This window comes from Metopolophium dirhodum, chromosome 8 (assembly GCF_019925205.1).
Source record: "Metopolophium dirhodum isolate CAU chromosome 8, ASM1992520v1, whole genome shotgun sequence".
NCBI lineage: Eukaryota > Metazoa > Arthropoda > Insecta > Hemiptera > Aphididae > Metopolophium > Metopolophium dirhodum.
The window spans coordinates 15,687,054-15,708,374 of record NC_083567.1 but is presented as its reverse complement, the minus strand read 5'-3'; the positions used below and the strand labels follow the sequence as shown (position 1 = coordinate 15,708,374).

Here is a 21,321-nt window from a genome sequence, read left to right as displayed (position 1 = left end):
GCGTGAGCCCGCCGGCTGGTGGCCGGTGCGATGGCGAGGCGGTGCGCACCGTGTACGCCGACCGACCGATCTGTTTCATCGATTCGCGCGCGCCTCGGCGGCGGCGGTGGGGATAACCCGTCGCCGCTGCCGCACTCTCATACACGTCCACCGCGCGCGCTCTTGTGCTAGTGCTATTCCGATAGGAGGGGATAGGACGGGAGAGGTTTGTAGGGTCTAGTGTACGGTGCACGGGGACCGGGGTGCCCGCGTACGTTCCTTTTCCCGTATCCAATCCATTCGTCAGATTGTGTTTGTGCCACTGGGCGTCCGTGTCGGTTCGCAAAACATTTCTCAGTTTTCGTTTCACTGTGCTCACGCACGCACAAAATCGTTATCGTTGTAATTATATTATAATTTTTGTTTCCATCCGTGTCGGGTTGGTTTTTATTATTGTCATCATCGTTATTATTATCGAAACGTATCAGTTATTATTATAGTATAAATTCGTTGATCTTATTTTACCTATATATTATATTGTTGTTCGTTGCGTTTTTTTTCCCCAAAATATTTTATCATCCGCCATCACGCCACCGCCGCCGCCGACGTCCGGGTTTACAAAGTATTTTTACCGAGTAGCTCTCTTCTTCCGACGCCCGCGCCACGCGACACCGGTATCCTGACGCGTCGTTTAAAGGTAACCCACTGCCTGCCGATTGTTTTTCCTCTCCCGGAACCGATCAACGCCGATACGAACGCATCGGAGACGCGCCACCGAAGTGTAGCATGTTAGGCCGCCAGTCGTCCGCCTCTCTTCGTTTGTGATAAACAAGGTTTTTCGATACGGCCTCAAGCTGTGGACTGCAACGCCCTATTTGATCCCCCATCAGGGGTTATACTATCCAGTGAGTACAACACAACCAATTAATGATAAAATATGCGTAAATGTTAGCAATCGACGTGTCGCCGCGCGACGCATCCGACGGCGACTACGTACTACGTAGGCCTATTTACTTATTAGCCTGTAGCTTAATAGTTGTTTAGAAATCGCTGCGTCGTGTGCGTGTGTGCACCGTCGGGAAGATCGTACCCAATATACCTATCATATTATTGTCGGCCGTGCGCGCGCGTTCACGGCGATGGCGATTAAGACGAGTCGTTAGGTCGGCCTTCGGCGGACGTACATTGTCTACCTGCTTCGAAAATCTTATCTCGCCAAGACATTTCGTCGTTACAACGGTATTACCCGGGGCCATTAATCGTTCGTTAACCGCCGTATGTCATTGGTTAAATAAAATGTTATTATAGATATTATTGTATTGCACGTCATTACCGTAGGCTTTGACTCAAAGGTATTTGTACAGTTAAAAATGCGTTTGTTGCGCGACACGATTTATTATTATTTCTCCCACCCGGCTCTTACGCGACCAATGTTATCACGATCGCGCGTATAGTAATATTATAGACTTTGGAACGCGCGCCTCTCCAAAATTTGGCTAACTCATCGTTGTCATCCAAAATACTTCCAAATACTCGAAGCAACCGAACTTTGGTGTGCGCCCGGTTTTCCAACTCTGGTGTTCGTAGGGGGTAATAATCGTCTCCGCCACCCCCGTCTGTGAGTTATTTTTAACGACCCTCGTCGACAGCGCGGCCAAGTGGACTAAATTATATTTCACTTCGGAAATCACACACCATCTCGCGCACCCTTGTCCTCGGAACGTCACATTTGTGTGTTCCGCTTTGGTAAATAGGAATCTACGAATAATATGATTTTTTCCATTTATGCTACTGCTGCTTTGCTTACCGCTGTGGTCAGTAGACGCTCGGCGTGGATTCACGAGTATGTACCATTCGTATGTCAACTACACGATGTACAAATATCGTAGTTTTACGCATTTTTTGTTCGTGACATGTGCAAAACTAGGAGTTATTATTTTTTTCTGCCTGTTGATGACCGCGCGAGTCACAAACACGAAACAAAAGTCCATTATACTAATTATACCGACCCCGCTGTCCGTGTTTCATCCACTATTTCACCCTTCCTACTCTTCTGCTTCTTCTTTCGCCCCGGCGTCAGTCGTGTGGCTAAGAGTCCATTTCCTAAAATAATATTCGTGTATTTAAAAACGCCTGTTAAAATTGAAATAGACGAAAAATATTATATAGGTAGTATCTTTTTGCTCCTCGGACCGACGCCGCCCGCTTCAAGCCCTCTCCTCGGTTCCGCAAACGATCGATATTCGTATTACAATACGTCTGTATATATCGGGCCCGAGGTGAGTTTATATATTATTAAGTGCTCAGCCGTGTTCTCTTCGTTTTTATTTTCACTCAACAATCCGCTGGCTTCTCGACGTATTCATTTCTCTTTTCTACTTCTATCGGAATAATAGTTTATCTTTTTCCAAAATATCTGCGATACTGGTACCTATCATTCTGACATTTTTCGCATTCATCGCCGTCCTGTACGACGACCCACTTCTCAACTACCCTCCAACTGCCATAGCCGTGGAAAAGGGTTTTTTTTTATTCCCGTTCGATGACATATTATATTACAACCGACGATTTATCGAGTAGATCGCATAATAGCATCGCCGTACATATTATATAGCCTATATACCATATACGTATGGGTTGCATAAACAAAAGGCTTTTTTTTTTTTACAACAAACGTGGTATTGAATTTTGTGCTCGGCTATAATAAAAAAATGGTTATTAAAAAAAAAAAATAGGTTTTTTCCCCATTTCGTTCGACGTATATTTTTATATTTTTTTTTTTGTGGACAAGTACCTACAACGCATGTGATATTTTTATGAGACGGCCGCTCGTGTATGTGACTGACGAATGAATTATATATGATACGAGTAGAGCAATATAGTATTATTGCCGGTTGCCAAGCAAACGTCTGAACTCAGTTTGCAAATGGAGAGAAAAAAATGCTTATTGTAATTCCCGTAAATGAAATTGGTTTCGGAAACTTGGCACGGTCATCTCCCGCGCAATGGTCTCGGTGATGGTTAATTTGTTTCCTCTTAATTAGCAGATTTATATACTAACTCTATCGCAGTAAAACTCCCTTTTATATTATTGTATGAAACTTAGTGTCCATTGACCGTATGGACTGCGGCCAGCTGTGGAGTAGTACACACGACATGTGTTTGATTTTTAAATACGTTCAAAAACCATTTATTTTATTTTTGTTGATTGTCGTTAACTTTTTGCTATTATTTTAAAAATTGTGATAAGTTTTTCATAAACCAAGGCAATAGTTTGGAAAATGCAAGACATTTTTAATTTTAACGATAGACTTAGCAAAATGTTAAATGCCTAATAATAATAATAATATGATCTTAAAAAAAAAATTAATTGTACATATTTCCTAGGATATTAAATAATAAATATGAATTTGTCTGGTTTACGATAAAATATTATCACTTTGTATTGATGAAAACGTTACGGTTTGGTTAAATTGATTTCTTTGAAAATATTTAAAGTCCCGGTAAGGAGCCATTTGCAATAAAAAACCATTAAGTTTTTTGTGCTTAAACCTACAACCTACTTACGTATATCCAATAAACTTTAAATTTTATGTCCTCTTTTGAGAAAATCAGAACTCATTTAAAGTGTATAAATCAGTTTCAATTTCCCTTGAGCCTTCGTCCGTACACGGGTCTATTATGTGTATACACGTCTTATAATTAGCGTGTTCGATGGAAATCCAGATAACATATTGTGTTAAGACTGTTCGCACCTAATACTACCTATGTGGCTATGTGTGTACACTGTATGCTTACATTATTATTTTTATGAAGTACCAACAATATTAAAGTAATATATCGTCAATCGTTTAATTACGTCTCAATTATATAAGTCGGGTACGCCCAAGGTACGACGACAGTATTGTTGCAGACAAAAAAAATTTTCTCAACCGTGTGTAGATAGACACGTCAATCAGCCTTCAGGCCTTGAATACGCGCTCTGGCCAAATATCGCCGGCATTACCGGTAGTTTATTATAATATTTATTTAGTTTACTGAAAATTATCAGACACAGAGACAACGACGATAATATGATATTATTTTATCGGCGTATCATATTCTCTGACGGTGTAGCGTTGTAGTATAAATGTATAATTTCCTCTCTGTCGAGGGGCGGCACTGCTGCAGTCTGCGTTATTTCAGTTAAATTTTTTTTCTTCCGCCGTGTGTTGCGTGCGTTTCTCGTCTGTGGAGGTCGCTCACGAGAGAAACACACATGTCGAGGGGGGCCGCGTATAATTTATTTATCCTGTCTGCCGTGATGGGGTTGTGTGGAGAGGGGACGGGGGCGGCTCTCGCACATCTGTTCAACGTCTTTTATATGTATACGTATATAACTTTAGATGGATGTAACGTGCCGGGAACGAAATAATAAAAAATATATATATATATACCTACGTTATACGTGCTATATAGATAGATATACAGTAATAGCGTATAGGACATTAGGACGTGTCTCATCGTGCCCTGGTGTGGTGGCGTTGGTAGAGGCAGTGACGGTGGGAAAATGCCATTAAAAACGCACTCGAAACATTGATTTTTCCTCTCCCCGACTTCGCCAAACGAGCTGAACGTACGACGACGCTGGCCGTGTCCCGCGTAGACGTCATCGTCCTCGACTGAGCAGTTGATATCATTATATATACATTTATTATTTAGGTCGAAACGAGTCGGGATCGCGACTCCAAGATTTTATTGTGTGTGGATGTCGTCGTCGTCGTTGCGCGTATTGATCCGCGGACACGTGTGCTTAAAAAGCTCTTTGCGAACGCCTTTGTCGGGCTTTGCATGCTTATGGCATACGGCCTCCCCCGCGCCAGACCAGAATAATTAAGGATTTCGTACTTCAGACGACGATAATAATATATTTCATGATCGATCTGCGACATAATTAACAAAACGACTAATACAATTTCACTGAAAAAAAACCGTTATCCGAACGATAATCAGCTCTGCTGTGCCGTCACAAAGAAAATTGGCTTAACTTTTTTGTCACTCGATGACATTCGTTCTTTTGTTTTTTCGGGCCTGTCTCTCACGTCAATCATAATTCGTTTACGGTGTTTTATTATTATACCATTGAATTTGTATACACGCGACGGCTGTAATCGTAACAAGAATAACAAAGATCGAAATCTCCCACGCGGTTTTCTAAAAATTATTTATCATTTGTCAATTGTAGCCTGCAGGGTCCTGGGAAATATTATTCTGGTTTTTATATAATAATTGTTACCGTTTTCATTTTCTTGCGCAGACTTTGGGCATTAACTCTATATATTATTAGGTCTACGAGAAGATTTTTGTCTATAGTTATTCTGAAAATCTGAACAACGCGAAAGCTTTGCATCGATGGTGTAATTGATAACTATAGTCAAATGACTCGCATGTGATGCGGCGCATTTACTTTTCATCAATACACGGACATGGAGTGTATTGGTGTGATGTTTAGACTTTAGACTCCAGATCGGTTATTTCGTTTGGATTGACAACCGTTATAAATTATATATATAAAAAAAGGAATAATAAGTCAGCTTGCCGCTGCTGCCGCGTGTCTTACGATCCTATCGTCGTGGTGGTTGTTGATCGCCAACTATAGTTTTAATACTGGTGATAAGTATGCATTTCGAAATACATTCTAAACGTCCCGCATACTTAGTGTGATACCATTAAAACGAACAATTAAACTCGCTCCGTTTTGTGTAGTCTTTTACTTTTTATTTTATTTTTCGTTACCGCGGCGCCCACATCCTGTAATCACGACGAATGAATTCCTCGAGGGAGGAGGCTTACCACACCCAACTACTGCTCGTTGCGGCTGTTGCTGCTGCACCTATTCGGTGTCGGTGCAATGTGATAAGATAACGCAATATTACTATACATGATTATCATAACAATGATGTAATCTCCGGACATCTCATCGCAGATCATATTATGCGTTATCACCAACGTTTTTGATAAGTTTCCTGCCCTATGTATATGCTGTACTCAATATACGCAGATAATAATATTAACTATATAGGTTGTTATTATGTCTACAGTTACGACGTATGCGCAAACAAAGTTATCATATTGTATTTCCGCGATCACATACCTACCAGTTTCCACCTACCTGTAAACGCAAATTTCACAATAATAAAATTGCGTTTGACGCTGTGAAAAATAAAGGCGTGTATTAGAGCCCTGAAAATAAACTATAATAACTATATATATATTTTACATGTAGGTACCTACGGGTTTGTCAATAACGGTGTGTAGGTAATCGGATCGCCGACGCCTCGGGCGGCGGATAAACGCGCGACGGCGGCGGCACACACCGACCGACCGACATGGATACACTTTATGGCACGAATTCAAAAACGGTCGGTGTCGTTGTCGGGTGTTTTTTTTCCTCTTCTCGCGCCGCCGCGCCTGTTTGTCTTCGCCTCCGCCCCGGTCGATCGTTTACAATACGCACGCGGTTATTGTGTTGTATCGTCGTACGCGTATAGTAAGTAGTCAGCGAGGTACATAAAACGCTTGGCACATATCTGCGGCGTACAAACCGCGTGCGGGCAAGGTTAACCTCGTCGTTGCAAAACCCGACCTTCGTGGCGTGCCATATAACGCGTTTTCAATAGATAGTATTCTATTTTAATTACAATTGTCATTATTATTAATTTCGTTTAATACCAGCTATACTTAATGATATACGTGGTATAAGCGCAAATAGGGGGGGGGGCTTTAAAAAATGTCCATAGCCCCCCAAACATTTCCTACATTTTGTTTCAAGCTTATTCAATATTATCAACATTTTAGCCCACCCAAATCCTAAACACTATTTTGCGCCTATGTACGCGGTTCTAAACGCGTGTCTGATATGCCCATATCACGTCGTAATGTGTGCTCATGTGTGTCTTCTCGAACAGTGTTCGGACTTGATACACGCAATGGCTATTTTATCGATCTCCTATTTTTATAATGCGCGCGGTACAATATTACGAATAGGTACGTGTATCGTTGTCACACCCGAGTTCGGAGGTTAGGTAGGTACGAGTGTATTATAGATGTGCACAAAAAAAAAAATGTAATTAAACTGCGGGGTTAATCGACCGTGTGCACAGCAGCGAGGAATCAGCGAATTTTCTCTCTTAATTGCGAATTAAAACGCGTGGTTAGTGAATCGGGCAGGCGTGCCGGTCTAGAAATCGCTTTTCGCGTATATATATACGATAATATATAACTAGGAATCCGCTGACCGTGTAGCTATAGCTGGGTATCCATAATATAATGGATATATATCATTATTATAGTTCTAGACTAGAGGTGGTACACATCGCGGTCCGTTTGCTTTCAGTGTTGATCATTAATTTATTATTATTAGCGGCAGTGTAGTACATCTTTCTTTTCGGGATTTCGTGATTGTTTGAAAATAAAAACTGCCTCGATGTCTAGCTATTATATTATTATTCTAAATTCGAAATATTTAGTAATATATAATTATCATAATCGTACTTTTTACGTTCATCCAAATCCGCGCGTGAATTCATACGAGTCTTATATACGTATATAATATACCTGTATACCTAATATATAAATATTTAATATTATATTAACGCATGATGTACCAAACTGACTCCCACTTACATGCCCCCTCTACATCCCCTCACAGTACCTCTACGCGGTTTCCAAGGTTTTATTAGCCCGATACGACGACGCTAAGAATAATAATAATAATATTATTGCGGTTCGTTTTTCTCGGGCGAATTACCGTTTGTTCGGCTGAGTAGAGGGGAAACGCACGTGTTGTCTGTTGTCGTCGTCATCATTACCTACCTGTTGGTAAGGCGAGAAGCCGAAAAAAAAATTAAATCACTCGTTATTACCGCATACGTGTCGTACTGTCGCTGAAGTGTATATTTTATTTTACAACGGCGAAGAAAACCTAGTGTTTATACTTTGTATCATGTGTTGTAAATTGCTGGTGGTTATACTCTGCGAAACCGTATAAAAGTTTTCCCTTCACGCGCCTAATTGCATTTCATCTACGTCTTGTATGTTATTCATGGACGGGTATAACATAATATCATACGCACGATTTAATTTAAACGACGCATCGAAAACGCTGACCATATTCGTTTTTGTCTGGTTTTGACTCTAAACGATTAAATATTCTGAATATTCTCTAAATTACTCTTCGTTTAATCGACATCGGATAGGCATAGAGTAAATCGGTATAACGAGCAGCATATCGCACGCACCCACACATAGTATGCTCGTTAGGTACGACTTAAGGTAGATACTTAGGTACCTACGACTAATTATGAGCTTACAACTTACAATTTAAATTCTTATGTGACTTGTTAAATCAGTGGCGTCCTGAAAAAATTAATTCTTTGGGTGCAACATGTAAGGAATTTTTATTCAATTTTTACATGCAGTTTAGTTTAGACCCATACTGATTTTTAAATTGTTTGATTTTACTTTAATTACTAATTAGTAATTAGTATGTTTCTTAAATAAATAATGAAATCCCCCCCCCCACCTAAAGTACTAAGTAAGTAATTAAATACTGATGACCAAAATTTGATTGTTCCATCATATTCAACGTAAAAAATAAAACACTACCTGTGGGTGCTTATATATGCTTCTTTTTATTCTGTGGTATTATAGATTTTAGGGTTTGTTTTTCGTTACAAAAACAGGTCGTATTAGTAAATATACCTATAACGTTCAGGTCCATCTAGATTTGAATGGCCATTATTTTGTCTTACCTAGGCTATACAGTAACGACTCGACTGATGCCATAATATAAACCATATTATTAACCAACTTTGTATACCACTTAGCACATCTGATCAGCACATTCAATCGCCTAATATTGTGTACTGAATAAAATCAGGTGAATGTCGTGCATATTATTGCGTTTTAAAGTTCATGTTTGATTAAAATTCAAGACCGAAGTAGGTATATTGTCCATGTATATGTTAATTTCGTTTAAAAACGTTATCTGCAATGTTTGAATTCAATTGGAAAACATATACAGGGTGATTACAATATCATCACCTTTTTATCCTTAAGCAACGCAGTTATTCAAATTCTGTTTTGAAATTTGTAGTACCTATACCTTAAGACGATATTTTCAAATACTTTGGATGCCATATGTGATATGTATACCATATTTAAATTAATACAAAAATAATTTTTTTTAGTTGCTCTTTTTTTCCCTGTAAATTGTAAATATTTAGGATGAAATTTTCGGAAATGTTGTTGTGTCTAAATCAAATTTCAAACGAGTAGTTTCTGATTTATTAAAATGTATATATCTAGAATAATAATCGTTAATAATGGTATTACATATTATTTACATGAAATATAAAGTACAACATTTCTGTCAATCGTCTATTACTATATTCTATTCAGTTAACCATCATAGTCCATACGGTGACGGTTAATCGAGTTTTTAGTGTAGCATATTTTATAATATCTGTTATACTAACTTTTAGTCAGTACTAGTCTGACAATTTTTACAGATTATAAAATGGTAATATCCCGGGTAATATATTTTTATTAAATAAGGTAGGTATACTATTAAGTATACATTATAATAACCATAACTATTATAGCCTTAATATCATGTAATACCTACATTAATCCAGAATTTATTCGCTTGAATTTCGATTTATTCCTCAAATATACCAAATATTAATTGTCATATCAAATATAAAGTATTTAAGAATATGAGTTTTACGTCTTTTTTTATAGCTACGTAAGAATTATAAAAATCAGAATTTGAACAAATTAATTATTAAATTAAAAAATTGGGATGAGTATTCGTGATGACTGATAAAACCTCGGATAAAACACTCTGTATGAGCATACATGCAGAAATAAATAATTATAAATTGTAACTATTGTTCTTATTTGGTATAGAATAAATAAATTGATATTTACATTTATATATACTATAGGTACTTTTATATGAATGGTATATTCAATTAAAGAGTATGTTTGAATGTAATAAAAAAAAATAAAAGGGAGAGGGCACTTCCTCCGTCCCTATTTGAGCGACTGAATATTATTATTACTCGACGGAACAAAAACAAAAAAAAATCGCTTAACATCAAATGTAGGTATTTGAGTTTTCATTATTCTAATAACATATTACACTATATTACATAGCCTACTTCCATATTGAATATTTAATTCATCATCGGCGTTCAAATAATAATGTTTTCGTCTGCTATGTGTTTGCAATTTTTTCTGTGTTCAGAAAAGTAACAGTTTTATATTTTTATGTATTTTTTTTTTGTTTCGTGAAAGGAAATTGTAAATATAAATTATAATGAATATACTATTATTATATTATAATATACTATAATATTGTTGGTTGTAAATATAGGTGTTATATTCTCGGTTGTAATCGTTATTCATTTTGACTATGATAAAATATGTTATCTCTTTTTCTTAATTGATGTTTTTTTTTTTTAATATCGATGTTATAGGTATAGCGGAATATTTTATGTATGCTCAGTTTTGATTGTTGCATTGACGATTGTAGGTCTACAATAAATGGTTTAAAAATATCGTATATCATGATGGTTACTTGTTTTAATTGCAGTTTTAAACGTTGCATAATATATGAAAAATAATTAATGAGTCAAGTAATTATAACTATGTATGGTCTGTATTGATTATTGACGACTTTATACGATACGTGATATTTGACAATTATTTCGTCGAAATCACTTTATCAGCTGTAACCTTTGATTATCATTATCGTTCGTTTACCCTTATTGTAGTTTAAATTTATAAATTTATACACTAGCTGCAAGGAGGTACCTATGTCGCAATGTCGTTATAAATTAAATTGAACGTGTTATGGCTTGAAATTTGAATGGAATGACAACCATTTATGTACGAATTATTTTTAAAACCGTAAGGCCTCGTTAGAACTCTTTAACTCGCATAATTTGGCAAGTATTTTCATTTCATTTATGAGTATATAAATACATCCCATTGCCAATACTTCGTTCGACTTGATGTTTTCGGTGAATATTTCTTTTGAATTTTCTATTTTAATATACGCGTATTATGCCTTGTGCCTTGTTGTTAGTTATCACTTATTATTATTGACGAATGATTTGAGCAAGTCCAAAGCGAACTGATTCGTTTTAAAACCAAACGTATACCTAATTATTAAATAGGTTTATATTTTATATGATAATATGATATTATTATACACTTGATCAGTTGATCTCACTTGTCACTCGTGTGTATTGTGTATTGTAATAAAGTAGTATGTTATCCAAGTTATTTTTTTCGTTATGATAAAATGTTAAAAGTCCTACGTAACCTAACCTATGGATCCTATGTCCCGATATTTGAAATACATATAAGCGACGAGCGCTGGTCGAGATGTGTTATCTGCGCATGCGTGTGTATACTCATCGCATATTTACAGACTTATAAACTAATGGACAGCGCTTCGATAAAGAAGTCAGGGGTACGATATAGATTGAGCGAGAAAAGAAACAAAGTACTAAAATGTATACAGTTCCCTTATGCGAGCTCCTTCACTACTTTATGTTCTTTCTCCCTCAGTTATATGGTTACATGAAAACCTAGCATTGATGGCAGGGTGGAGTGGAATGTGCTGTCCATTAGTTTATAGGTCTATGCATATTTATGCTAATAACTGTATATTATCCTTGGGAATTCATGAGTGATAACTAGTGATATAAGTGATAAATATACAACGAGTATACTGGCAGATCACGCGTCTCAACCAGCGACTCTTTACTAATATGTGCTTGCTAATAATATGTCCTTCAAATAATTTACATAGACGAGATATATGCTATGGCTCCATCCATAGTATGTAATATATATTATGATCTAAGTGGTATACTATCCTTAAGAGGTGAAGTTAGCTTGATAAAAATGAGCGATAGTGATGACTGATAAACAATATCGCTATTGTAATATTAGAAATAATAATTATTGTGTATTTGCGAAAATTGATAGAAAGTAATGTTTTAATGGGTTAAAAGTATCAAGGATTGCTTTTGGGCCTCAACAAGTAACATTGATAGTATAATATATTAATATATTCAATAATATAGATTGGAATAATATAAATTGTTTAACATTAAAAAATTCACGGTAAATATTTTTTGACATGAAAACGAAATAGACTAAAATAGTGAAATGTAATAAAATTAAAAACCAAATAAATTAACTTAAACTTACTTCTTTAAATGAAAAATTAAGTCGTTGATTTCACGTTATTGTTAATTAAAAAAGAAATTTAGTAAGGTAAGTCAATGAAAATCCGAAAGTAACTAGTTATATTAAAAAGTTATAATAAAATTGACTTTTTAACTTAAGTTTAACTTTTTAACTTAAGTTTAACTTTTTAACTTGTTAATGCCCAGCCTTGATAATACCTAATGTGGACCTTTTTTTCTATCTTCATTTTTTAATCAACTGTATAAAATCGAATCAATAATAAATTATACTGCTCTGAGTATAGACATTAGACATGTTCATTTCTAAACCATAAAATCATGATAGTGTATCCGTTTGCTCCTGTACAAATTTATTTTATTTATAAATGTAAATTTATAATATATTAGTACAATGGGAGGGAGTGATGTGAGCCCGTTGATGGCGTTAATGGCGTGAGCCCATTAGGGTTTTTTACTACTTTGTATACAATAGTATAGAAATTGGCCAATGTATTCGGCTTGAAAAATGTCTATTTAATTATGAAGTTGTTTGTGTAAACGACTATGTGTAAAGAGGAATTCGTGTACATATAATTGCTCAATATTTTACAGCTTTTTAATTTGACGGCCCTACGATTTTACGTTTATTGGTGGTGAAATAGTGAACATTGATTTCCCAATTGCCTTGTTCATCGCTGTCTTGTACTTCTAGAGTGGTGTGGAGAAAAAATTAACATTAAAAACGTACATTTCTTACTACATAATATTACACAAGGTATATTCGGAATTGCCGAGAATGAGCAAATACGACTAAATTCGAGCAAGTTCAGCTGGATATGAGCTCTATAACATGATTATACGATGCCGAGAGGGGAAAAAATATCGTTCGATTCGTCACGGGAAATCCGACTGATTTATACGACAAAACACTGCGGTCGCTGTAAAATGCTCGGGGAAAATATTATAATAACGTACCGCGATTTCGGCGGCATAGCATTACGACTGGATACAACGACGATGCGGGAACAAAGCCGCCGCGCCCTGATGTACCAACTCAACAGGTCTCTCGTTTTAAGTCCGCTCTGTAATCTCGCGGACAATAAATTCTGTCTAAATTTAGTGCTGCTATAAAAAAAAAAATCTTCCGAGCGTTTCAGGACGCGTTTGCCAAGCTTTGTAATCGCGCACACGCACAAACGCTGCCGCCGCCGCACGGGTTGATGATGTATTACGCGTGCGTTTATTATCTCGTTCGCGTCCGTTTCTGACGAATCATTTATATTATTATTATCGTCGGCGGCTATATACGACAATAAACATCAATTTAACTCAATAACATCCCAATGTACAAACGGAACCGTCCACGTCGGCGTAATGTGGCTCGTTTTCTCATAGGATGTAGCCACTTGCTGAGCGGTACAAAAACGCTGCATACATAATATTTTATATACGAGCCCGCAGCATTTTACAATATAATAATAATAATATAATATTTGTTTTTTTTTTCTACCGTACCTATAATATTGTGTATATTTATATTTTATTTTTTTTGTCCAACGTCGTCAGTGAAGTATTACAACAATGGTCATCCCCCACCGTGACAGACGCGTCCTCCGAATGGCCCCGGTGCACTACACAATGCACCGCGTACATCCTCATTAGACCTGAGTGTTCCCCCCTCCGACAAATTCCCCCACCGCCCCCTTGCATTTTCCCTCCGTGAATAATTCTGCGGCATGATGTACTAGACTTCTGTATAAAAATTTTTTTTTCATGATATACACGACGAAACGTGAAAAATAAATAGACAAGTCCTTCGAGTAGGTACACACACTACTCTATACACACGCGTTTACATAAGCGCGTTCGCACACACTCGCAAATTTGTTGTTTACCACGAGTATACTCCAGACGAAGCACTAAACGTCCGTCCGGGGGAAACAATTGATGTTTTTTATTTTCTCTTATTTTTCTATTTTTTCTTTATCAATCGGCATTGTTGCGAAATATGTAAAATACAGGTCGTTGCAGCACACAAGACGCGCGCGGGTATTCGGGAAGAGCCTCGGTCGCGCGCGCGTTTTGGTCACGAATAATATCTTACCGCTTTCACGCATCGCACGAATATGGCCATCGCCATACCAGTTCTCCGTTTAAAAATTGAAGTTATGTAATTTTTTTGGAGAAACTTTGATGCCTATGTATATATATAATATATGAATATACCTACTACCGGTCTAGTCTCGCACACGTGCGTTTAGCCCATTGGTATGTATCTATACGAGCTCGTCCTAAAACAACATATACTTTATATATATATATATAATCATTACATATCCGCAATAATTAGTATTCCGCCGTTGTGCTTCAAACTGGTTGTTGGCCCGAAACCCGCGCGACATGTATACTCGTTCTACACCTCTTCTACGCTCCGGTTCCACTCATTCGTTCGAGGCCCCGTAGCTCGGCCCGTCCATAGTTAAAATTATTTATTCCGTGGCGCGCGCTCCGTCTCTCCGCGGGATAGCTGCTGTAGTAAATACTATTGCACCAGAGCTCTTTTTGCGTCGAAGATAGGCCAAAAAACACGATTAGCCGCTTGACTTAACAGACCAACGCGTGCATTAAACAGAAAAAAGATTTTTCAGTATTTTTTTTACTGTTATTAAATAAAATAACGCCGGTTTAGGTAAACTATTAATGGGTATGATTGTTGGCGAGGGGGGAGTGCAAACCTTCAGCTATAATTTGTAACTTACTGCTCAGGACCTAGAATATAGTATTTCCTCCGAATATGTATTCATTTTTTAGAAGGGGGTTTCGCCATAAATTGTTTGTAAATTAAATGAGAATCAGTTAATTTTTTAACTGTTTTATGTAACCACTGCGTGAATGATATTTTCCTAAAAAATGTACCTATGTATATATATCAAATATTGAACAAATAGTTATGAATATATTCATATAACATCATCTCATTTACTTATTGAGTTAAAAAAATACAGAACAAATGTTATGGATAAGTGGAACAATGTGTACCAAAGGGCAACCGAAAATGTGTAGTTTATTTCTCCACCCATCTAAACTTTAAACGCACATAAGTAAATAAAAATAAATAATTATTTGTTAAATATTCGATATATTTATACATTAACATATTTAAATGATGATCGTACATCATAAATAAAATCACATTAACACTATAAAACAGCCCTCATATTGAAAATCCATAATTTGAGACAACTCTCATATAGTCTCTCTTATACATTTATAACCATACAATTCTTCTTTACAAGCAACTAATATACTACATATAATTCGTCCTGAACTATCTTATACCTTAACATTTGGGTATCGTCGTGTATAGGTTATAGGTTAGTGTATATGGTATATGGTATATCTTTAATCCCAAAGGGTGTTTTAATTCTATAATCTTTTTCTCTTTTTCGAATCTTTACATAGTACAAATGATGTAATATATTATATGAAATTATGAATTATGATCGCCCTGCGTAATTATACAGCATGTCATATTACCAATATATCGCGTCGTACAGAATAAAAAAACTGTCACAATTATTTACACCGATCACATATCTTTCAAACTTATCTCAACGATATTATATAATATGTTTATACGTGTAGTAGGTACACGTACCTATTGGCTATTTTACAGAAATATATTAGGTATACCACTATACCGTATATACGACTATAATAATATTATGATGTTGTTACTTGTTGCCCTCGTGAATGGATACACACGACCGATGCCGCTTGAAGGCGCGTGCGATTTTGCGTATACACGAGATGTGACCTGAAACTACTTGGTTCTGTTTCCGAGCCAAATTACAGTGTGAATATTATACACTATAGAGGTCAGTCACTGTAAATACTGTCGACTTACATCACTGCAGGTGTACGTGTGTGATGATAATGATGATGACGAATTACGATGATGTCATATTATCTATGTCGTTGCATAGTGCATACTCGATCTGTCGTCCAGTCGTTTTTTCAGTCATTAAAAAGTATCTAGAATTTCGTTTTCGATAGATTCACGACGGTAAAGAGTTATTTTATATATTTGCTGCATCATAGCGTTACAAATATGATAGGTACGTTATTATTGTGTGTAAACGTCTAGAACGTTACTGTTTTTGCTGAAAGGTCAGCATAAAATTATTATGTATCATTTTTTAATTCGCCATGTTATAACACTCTTGTTTGTATATCACCTTCAACCTAGATTAATGTAACGATGTTTTGATTTATATTTACGTTATGTTGACCAGTGGGAGGGGGGCTGCTAGAACATGCGTGGACTTACCTGCAGGGCTGCTGACCCGTTCATGGCGTATTTTTGAGAAGCTATGGCCCATGGCCATGCTGACGTTGAACACCGTTGACCGTCTAGTCCGCATTTTATTTTGTGTGAAATGTATTTAACGTTTATGGTTATTATAGGTATCTTCGATGAATAATTAACATTCATGAAAAAAACAAGATACTCTATGTTTTAAAATATCTGACCTCTAAATTGAACTCTAAGTTAGTTTTGCTTTAACTTGTTTACTTAAAATTATGTATTTAATCTCAATACAATATATTAATTATTATGTATATAATTTGCAATATTGTTGTTTTTTTTTAAATAATTATAATAACCATTATGTTTACAGCAAATGGTTCAAGGGGGAATTGATCCATATGCATCACTCGCGGCAGCGTCTGGTGCATTTCCTATGCAACAACCTGGACAAATGGCTGCGATGACGCTTAAAATGGCCAATCCCCAGCAACCAACTCTAATGCCGGCTACGGTGGCTGCACCTCAAAATACAGCTCCACTTCCACCACAGGTGGCTGTAGAAAGTGATCCACCGCTGCCACCTATTGCATACTCACCCCCGACTGGGCTTAACATGTCCATGGCGTCATCGCAACAACAACAGCAGCATCAGCAGCAGCATCAGCAGCATCAGCAGCAACATCAGCAGCATCAGCAACAGCAACAACAACAACAGCAGCAGCAGCAACAACAACAACAACAGCAGCAGCAGCAGCAGCAACAGCAGCAACAACAACAGCAGCAACAATCTGTTGGATTAACCAAGTCTGAACAACAACAAATCACAGTTACTACGGTATCACAACCGGTAAGTATTCAGATTAAGGTTTGATATTACGGTCAATTGGACAATTTGCTAACATTCTCCGCTCACACTGTAGTGGCCTTAGTAATATTGTTTTGTATAATCCAAAAACAGCTAGTTCATTTGTGTCATATATTCTTTTTTTTCTTTTTTGTGATGTATAGTTGGAATGTACTAATGCCACAAATGCATTGACTACACCGGTGTCAGTATCTGTAGCCTCACCAACGAACATTACCAATGTTGGCGCTGGGTCCCCTTGTTCATCTAGCGAAGACAAAAATATCCAATCAAAGAGACTTCATGTATCAAATATACCCTTTAGATTTAGAGAGCCCGACTTGCGTGCCATGTTTGGGGTAATTAATTAATATTTTGTTTGATTAATATAATTGTGTTATTAATAGTAGCCTCATTAAAATATGTTTAGTATTTTCTTGTAAAATTATGTCTGAAAATGTTATACTTAAATTCAAAATTATAACTTTTATCTTCATAATATCCTTTATTTCTATTATACAAATATAACATTAATGACTTAACATTGGTCCATTTTTTGTGTTCTATTGTACATAGAATTATTTCAATTTAATCATCATTGCACTAACTTATGACTAGAGACAGAAATATAAAATGTTAAAACAATAAGATCTAAAATGTCATCAAAATATTCTTTTATTTTGGAGTAAGATGTCTTATACAACACAATTAAGTCCAGAGAAAACCAAATAAAAATTTTAGTTTACTCTTTACATTAAATATATACTTACTATGTTAATGTAACATAATTTAATACAAGAGAATCATATTTATTATCTTTTGATTTATGAATGAAAAAAATAAAAATTTATGAATTTAAATAACTAACCTTTTTAAAATTAAAATAACATTAGTAAGTATCAGAAAATAATTTATGTATATAAAACAACATAATATTATGTTTTAAAGTAAAGTAATGAAGTTAGGTTACTCGTCGCTCAAATAAAATTTTGAGTAAAAAAAGTCTTCTTTAGTTATATGCTGCAAAAACCAGTACACAGGTATTTCTTTAATTTCTTATAAAATGTCAATGACAACCAACATAAGTGGAAATAGTGTATGGGTATAATTTAAACAAAATGTCAAAAAAGAAAAATGTTAAGAAGAGTTAACCTAACTTAAACAACAGTCGCAAATAAATATTATGTTGTTCCTAAGTTCAAAATTGTGATTAATTAACATTTTTAATTATTACTAATTCGTAATTAGTGATTACAAATATTTATAGTATTATTAATTTTTCTGAATAATGCATTTTTTTAAATAATTTTTGTAACTTTAAAAGATTTAAAAAAAATTACGTATAGCGTTACCTTTTACATTACATATATTATTAATTTATTATACCATATCTATCATCACAGAATAGAATATGTTTGTAATATATCCTAATATCCTTTCAATATTTACTAGAAGCAAAAACGAGTTATAATAAATTGCAGCTGAAACTTGCTGAAATTGCAAACGATAAAAAAAATGTTCCAATTTTTTTTAATATGCACGAAAAACATAATTATTTATTTTTAAAACATTATATTATTGTTTATTAATTATTTGTATTAACCTCAAAATATGCATTTTCTATTTAGTTAAGTGTTTTGTATAATATTTCATTGAATAATATAACACCAAGAAGACAAAATTCAAGCTGCATAATCTCATAGATCTTAAAAATAAAACATAAAAATCCTGAATACTTAAAATTGAATGAACCTACTTAAGTACATATAATATAGGGAGAAATAAATGTACTATCACTGCTAAAACCTAACCATCAAAATTCATGTATTGTTGTAAAAATGTCTATCATGTATAAGCTTTTAAAAAGTTATGTTGAAAATAATAATGCTTCTAGATTTCAACCCAAGTAACAACTGTTGCATAATAACATTTTTTATTTATTATAATTATTTTAGTTATACATTTTGTATAGTTTATATGTAATACTACTATTGAAATTTACTTGGTTTTAATATTATGTTATTTGTGTTTTCAGCAATTTGGACCAATTCTAGATGTTGAAATTATATTTAATGAGCGTGGATCAAAGGTAATTATGGTTAATTGGAGTCGATAAAATATTATAAAAATTATAAAATGTATATCTTGATTAAATATAATAAACCATTCACGCTTTGTTGGCAGCTAAGTAACTTAAAATAATACATTGACCTAATTAATAATAAAACTATTCAATTAATTTAAAAATAAATGTAGGTACAGGTAGTTATTTTTTATAAGTATAAATTCCTTAAAAAAAAAAGAAAAATATAACAATTATTATACCACTTTGTCTTAGGGGGCTTATGAATAAATATTAAATTATTATAATATTCTAAAAAAGTTAATTTCTTTCGGTTTTAATTTTAAAATCAATATTTAAATATTTTCAGTTGATAATATGAACTTAAGTATATTTATATTTGTATATATGTTCTGGAAAATTTATCACCAAAATAATATTTTCAATACTCAGTATATATGAGTGACCAAAAATAACTATTGAAGATTTTCATTATACCGTGAGATTTGAATAATAAAAAAAATCCTTTTCTTTACATATTTTTCCATATCCATAACTGATAATTTTTGGGAGCATTCACACAACGCTATAAGTAGCGCAATATTTTATGTTTTACTTAACACTAGTTTATCATTGACACGTAATTAATAGCACAATAACGCTAATAAAAATGTATACCGCTTAAAAGTTCCACTTTCTTGTGAAACGCTATACATAATGAATGTTGGACTAACTTAGCATTTACTGTACTATTTTTAATTTTTATTATTGTATAGTGTTAACTGTGAACGTCAATGTTCGCTTTCCCCAAACAAATTTAACTAAATAATTTTCATCTGAATTCCACAAGAATAAGATTAAAAACAATTTAAAAATATATAAAATTCAATTTACTACTTAGTAATAATAATAAGACAATTTATTTTCTGTTGAGTTTGTTTATTTGCATGTGTTTTGTTGTGTGTGTTGCATGCAGGGATTCGGTTTTGTAACGTTTGGGAATAGCGCTGACGCTGATGAGGCTCGCGAACATCTTCACGGAACAGTTGTTGAAGGCAGAAAAATAGAGGTTTGCATGCAAATATTTATGCTATTTATATATATATATATACTTATATTTTTACTTATAATTTATATGTTTACACTTATTACATAGTAAGACTAATCACGACGTAGAAACTTAATTGTTTATAAACCATTGTAAAAATTCTAAATCATTATTATTATCTATTATTATTATTACTATTACCATTATTATTATTATTATTATTATTATTATTATTATTATCTATTATTATTATTATTATTATTATTTTTTTAGCGCTTGATGTTTTAAATACTTTCCTGAAACACAAAAAATATTTGTATAATTTAAAGAATAATATCAATCAGTTTGATACCTTACTATATAATATGATAAATTGTTTTAAAGAAGTTTTTGTCTTTTTATTTGCAAAAACAATTGATGGTACATGAATGATGAAAATCTGGGATTAATGGGATTTTTTTACTATCTAGTTTCATCCATGTGGGGTATGCCATTTTAATCAATGAAAATAAGTTAGGAAATAATCTTTGTACCTAATATTTTGGACAAATACTTAAATTTTTATAATATATCATAATACTATTTTGAACTTAATTTTTTAATCGAAAAATATTTTATTGTTTATATTTTATTTATTTCAAAATACTTCATTAACATTCATGTAACTTGTATGCAGATCATAATCTTTTTATATATTTACTATGTATTTATCATTTTACTAATTAGGTTTATTGCTTTGAAACATGCCTATTACTATATACATTGTATGTATCACTTGTATATTGTTTAACATTTGGCTAATAATTTTATATTGAATACTGATGCTAA

At 34.3% G+C, this 21,321-nt stretch overlaps 1 protein-coding gene across 9 annotated transcripts in view; it reads left to right on the top strand.

Annotated features, from left to right (window-relative positions):
• Window positions 1-262: 262 nt before the first annotated feature.
• Window positions 263-21,321, top strand: part of LOC132949893 (RNA binding protein fox-1 homolog 2-like) — a 41,436-nt gene continuing 20,377 nt past the window's right edge. For 6 of the 9 annotated variants that reach the window (XM_061021009.1, XM_061021012.1, XM_061021011.1 and 3 more), the window contains exons 1-5: window positions 264-884; window positions 16,910-17,386; window positions 17,548-17,742; window positions 19,419-19,472; window positions 20,422-20,514. In XM_061021009.1, coding sequence (XP_060876992.1) covers window positions 16,913-17,386; window positions 17,548-17,742; window positions 19,419-19,472; window positions 20,422-20,514 — 816 coding nt within the window. In that variant the 5' untranslated portion in view covers window positions 264-884; window positions 16,910-16,912. Of the gene's footprint in view, window positions 885-16,909; window positions 17,387-17,547; window positions 17,743-19,418; window positions 19,473-20,421; window positions 20,515-21,321 lie in introns of all 9 variants that reach the window. The other 3 variants (XM_061021016.1, XM_061021017.1, XM_061021015.1) reach the window with 2 other exon arrangements.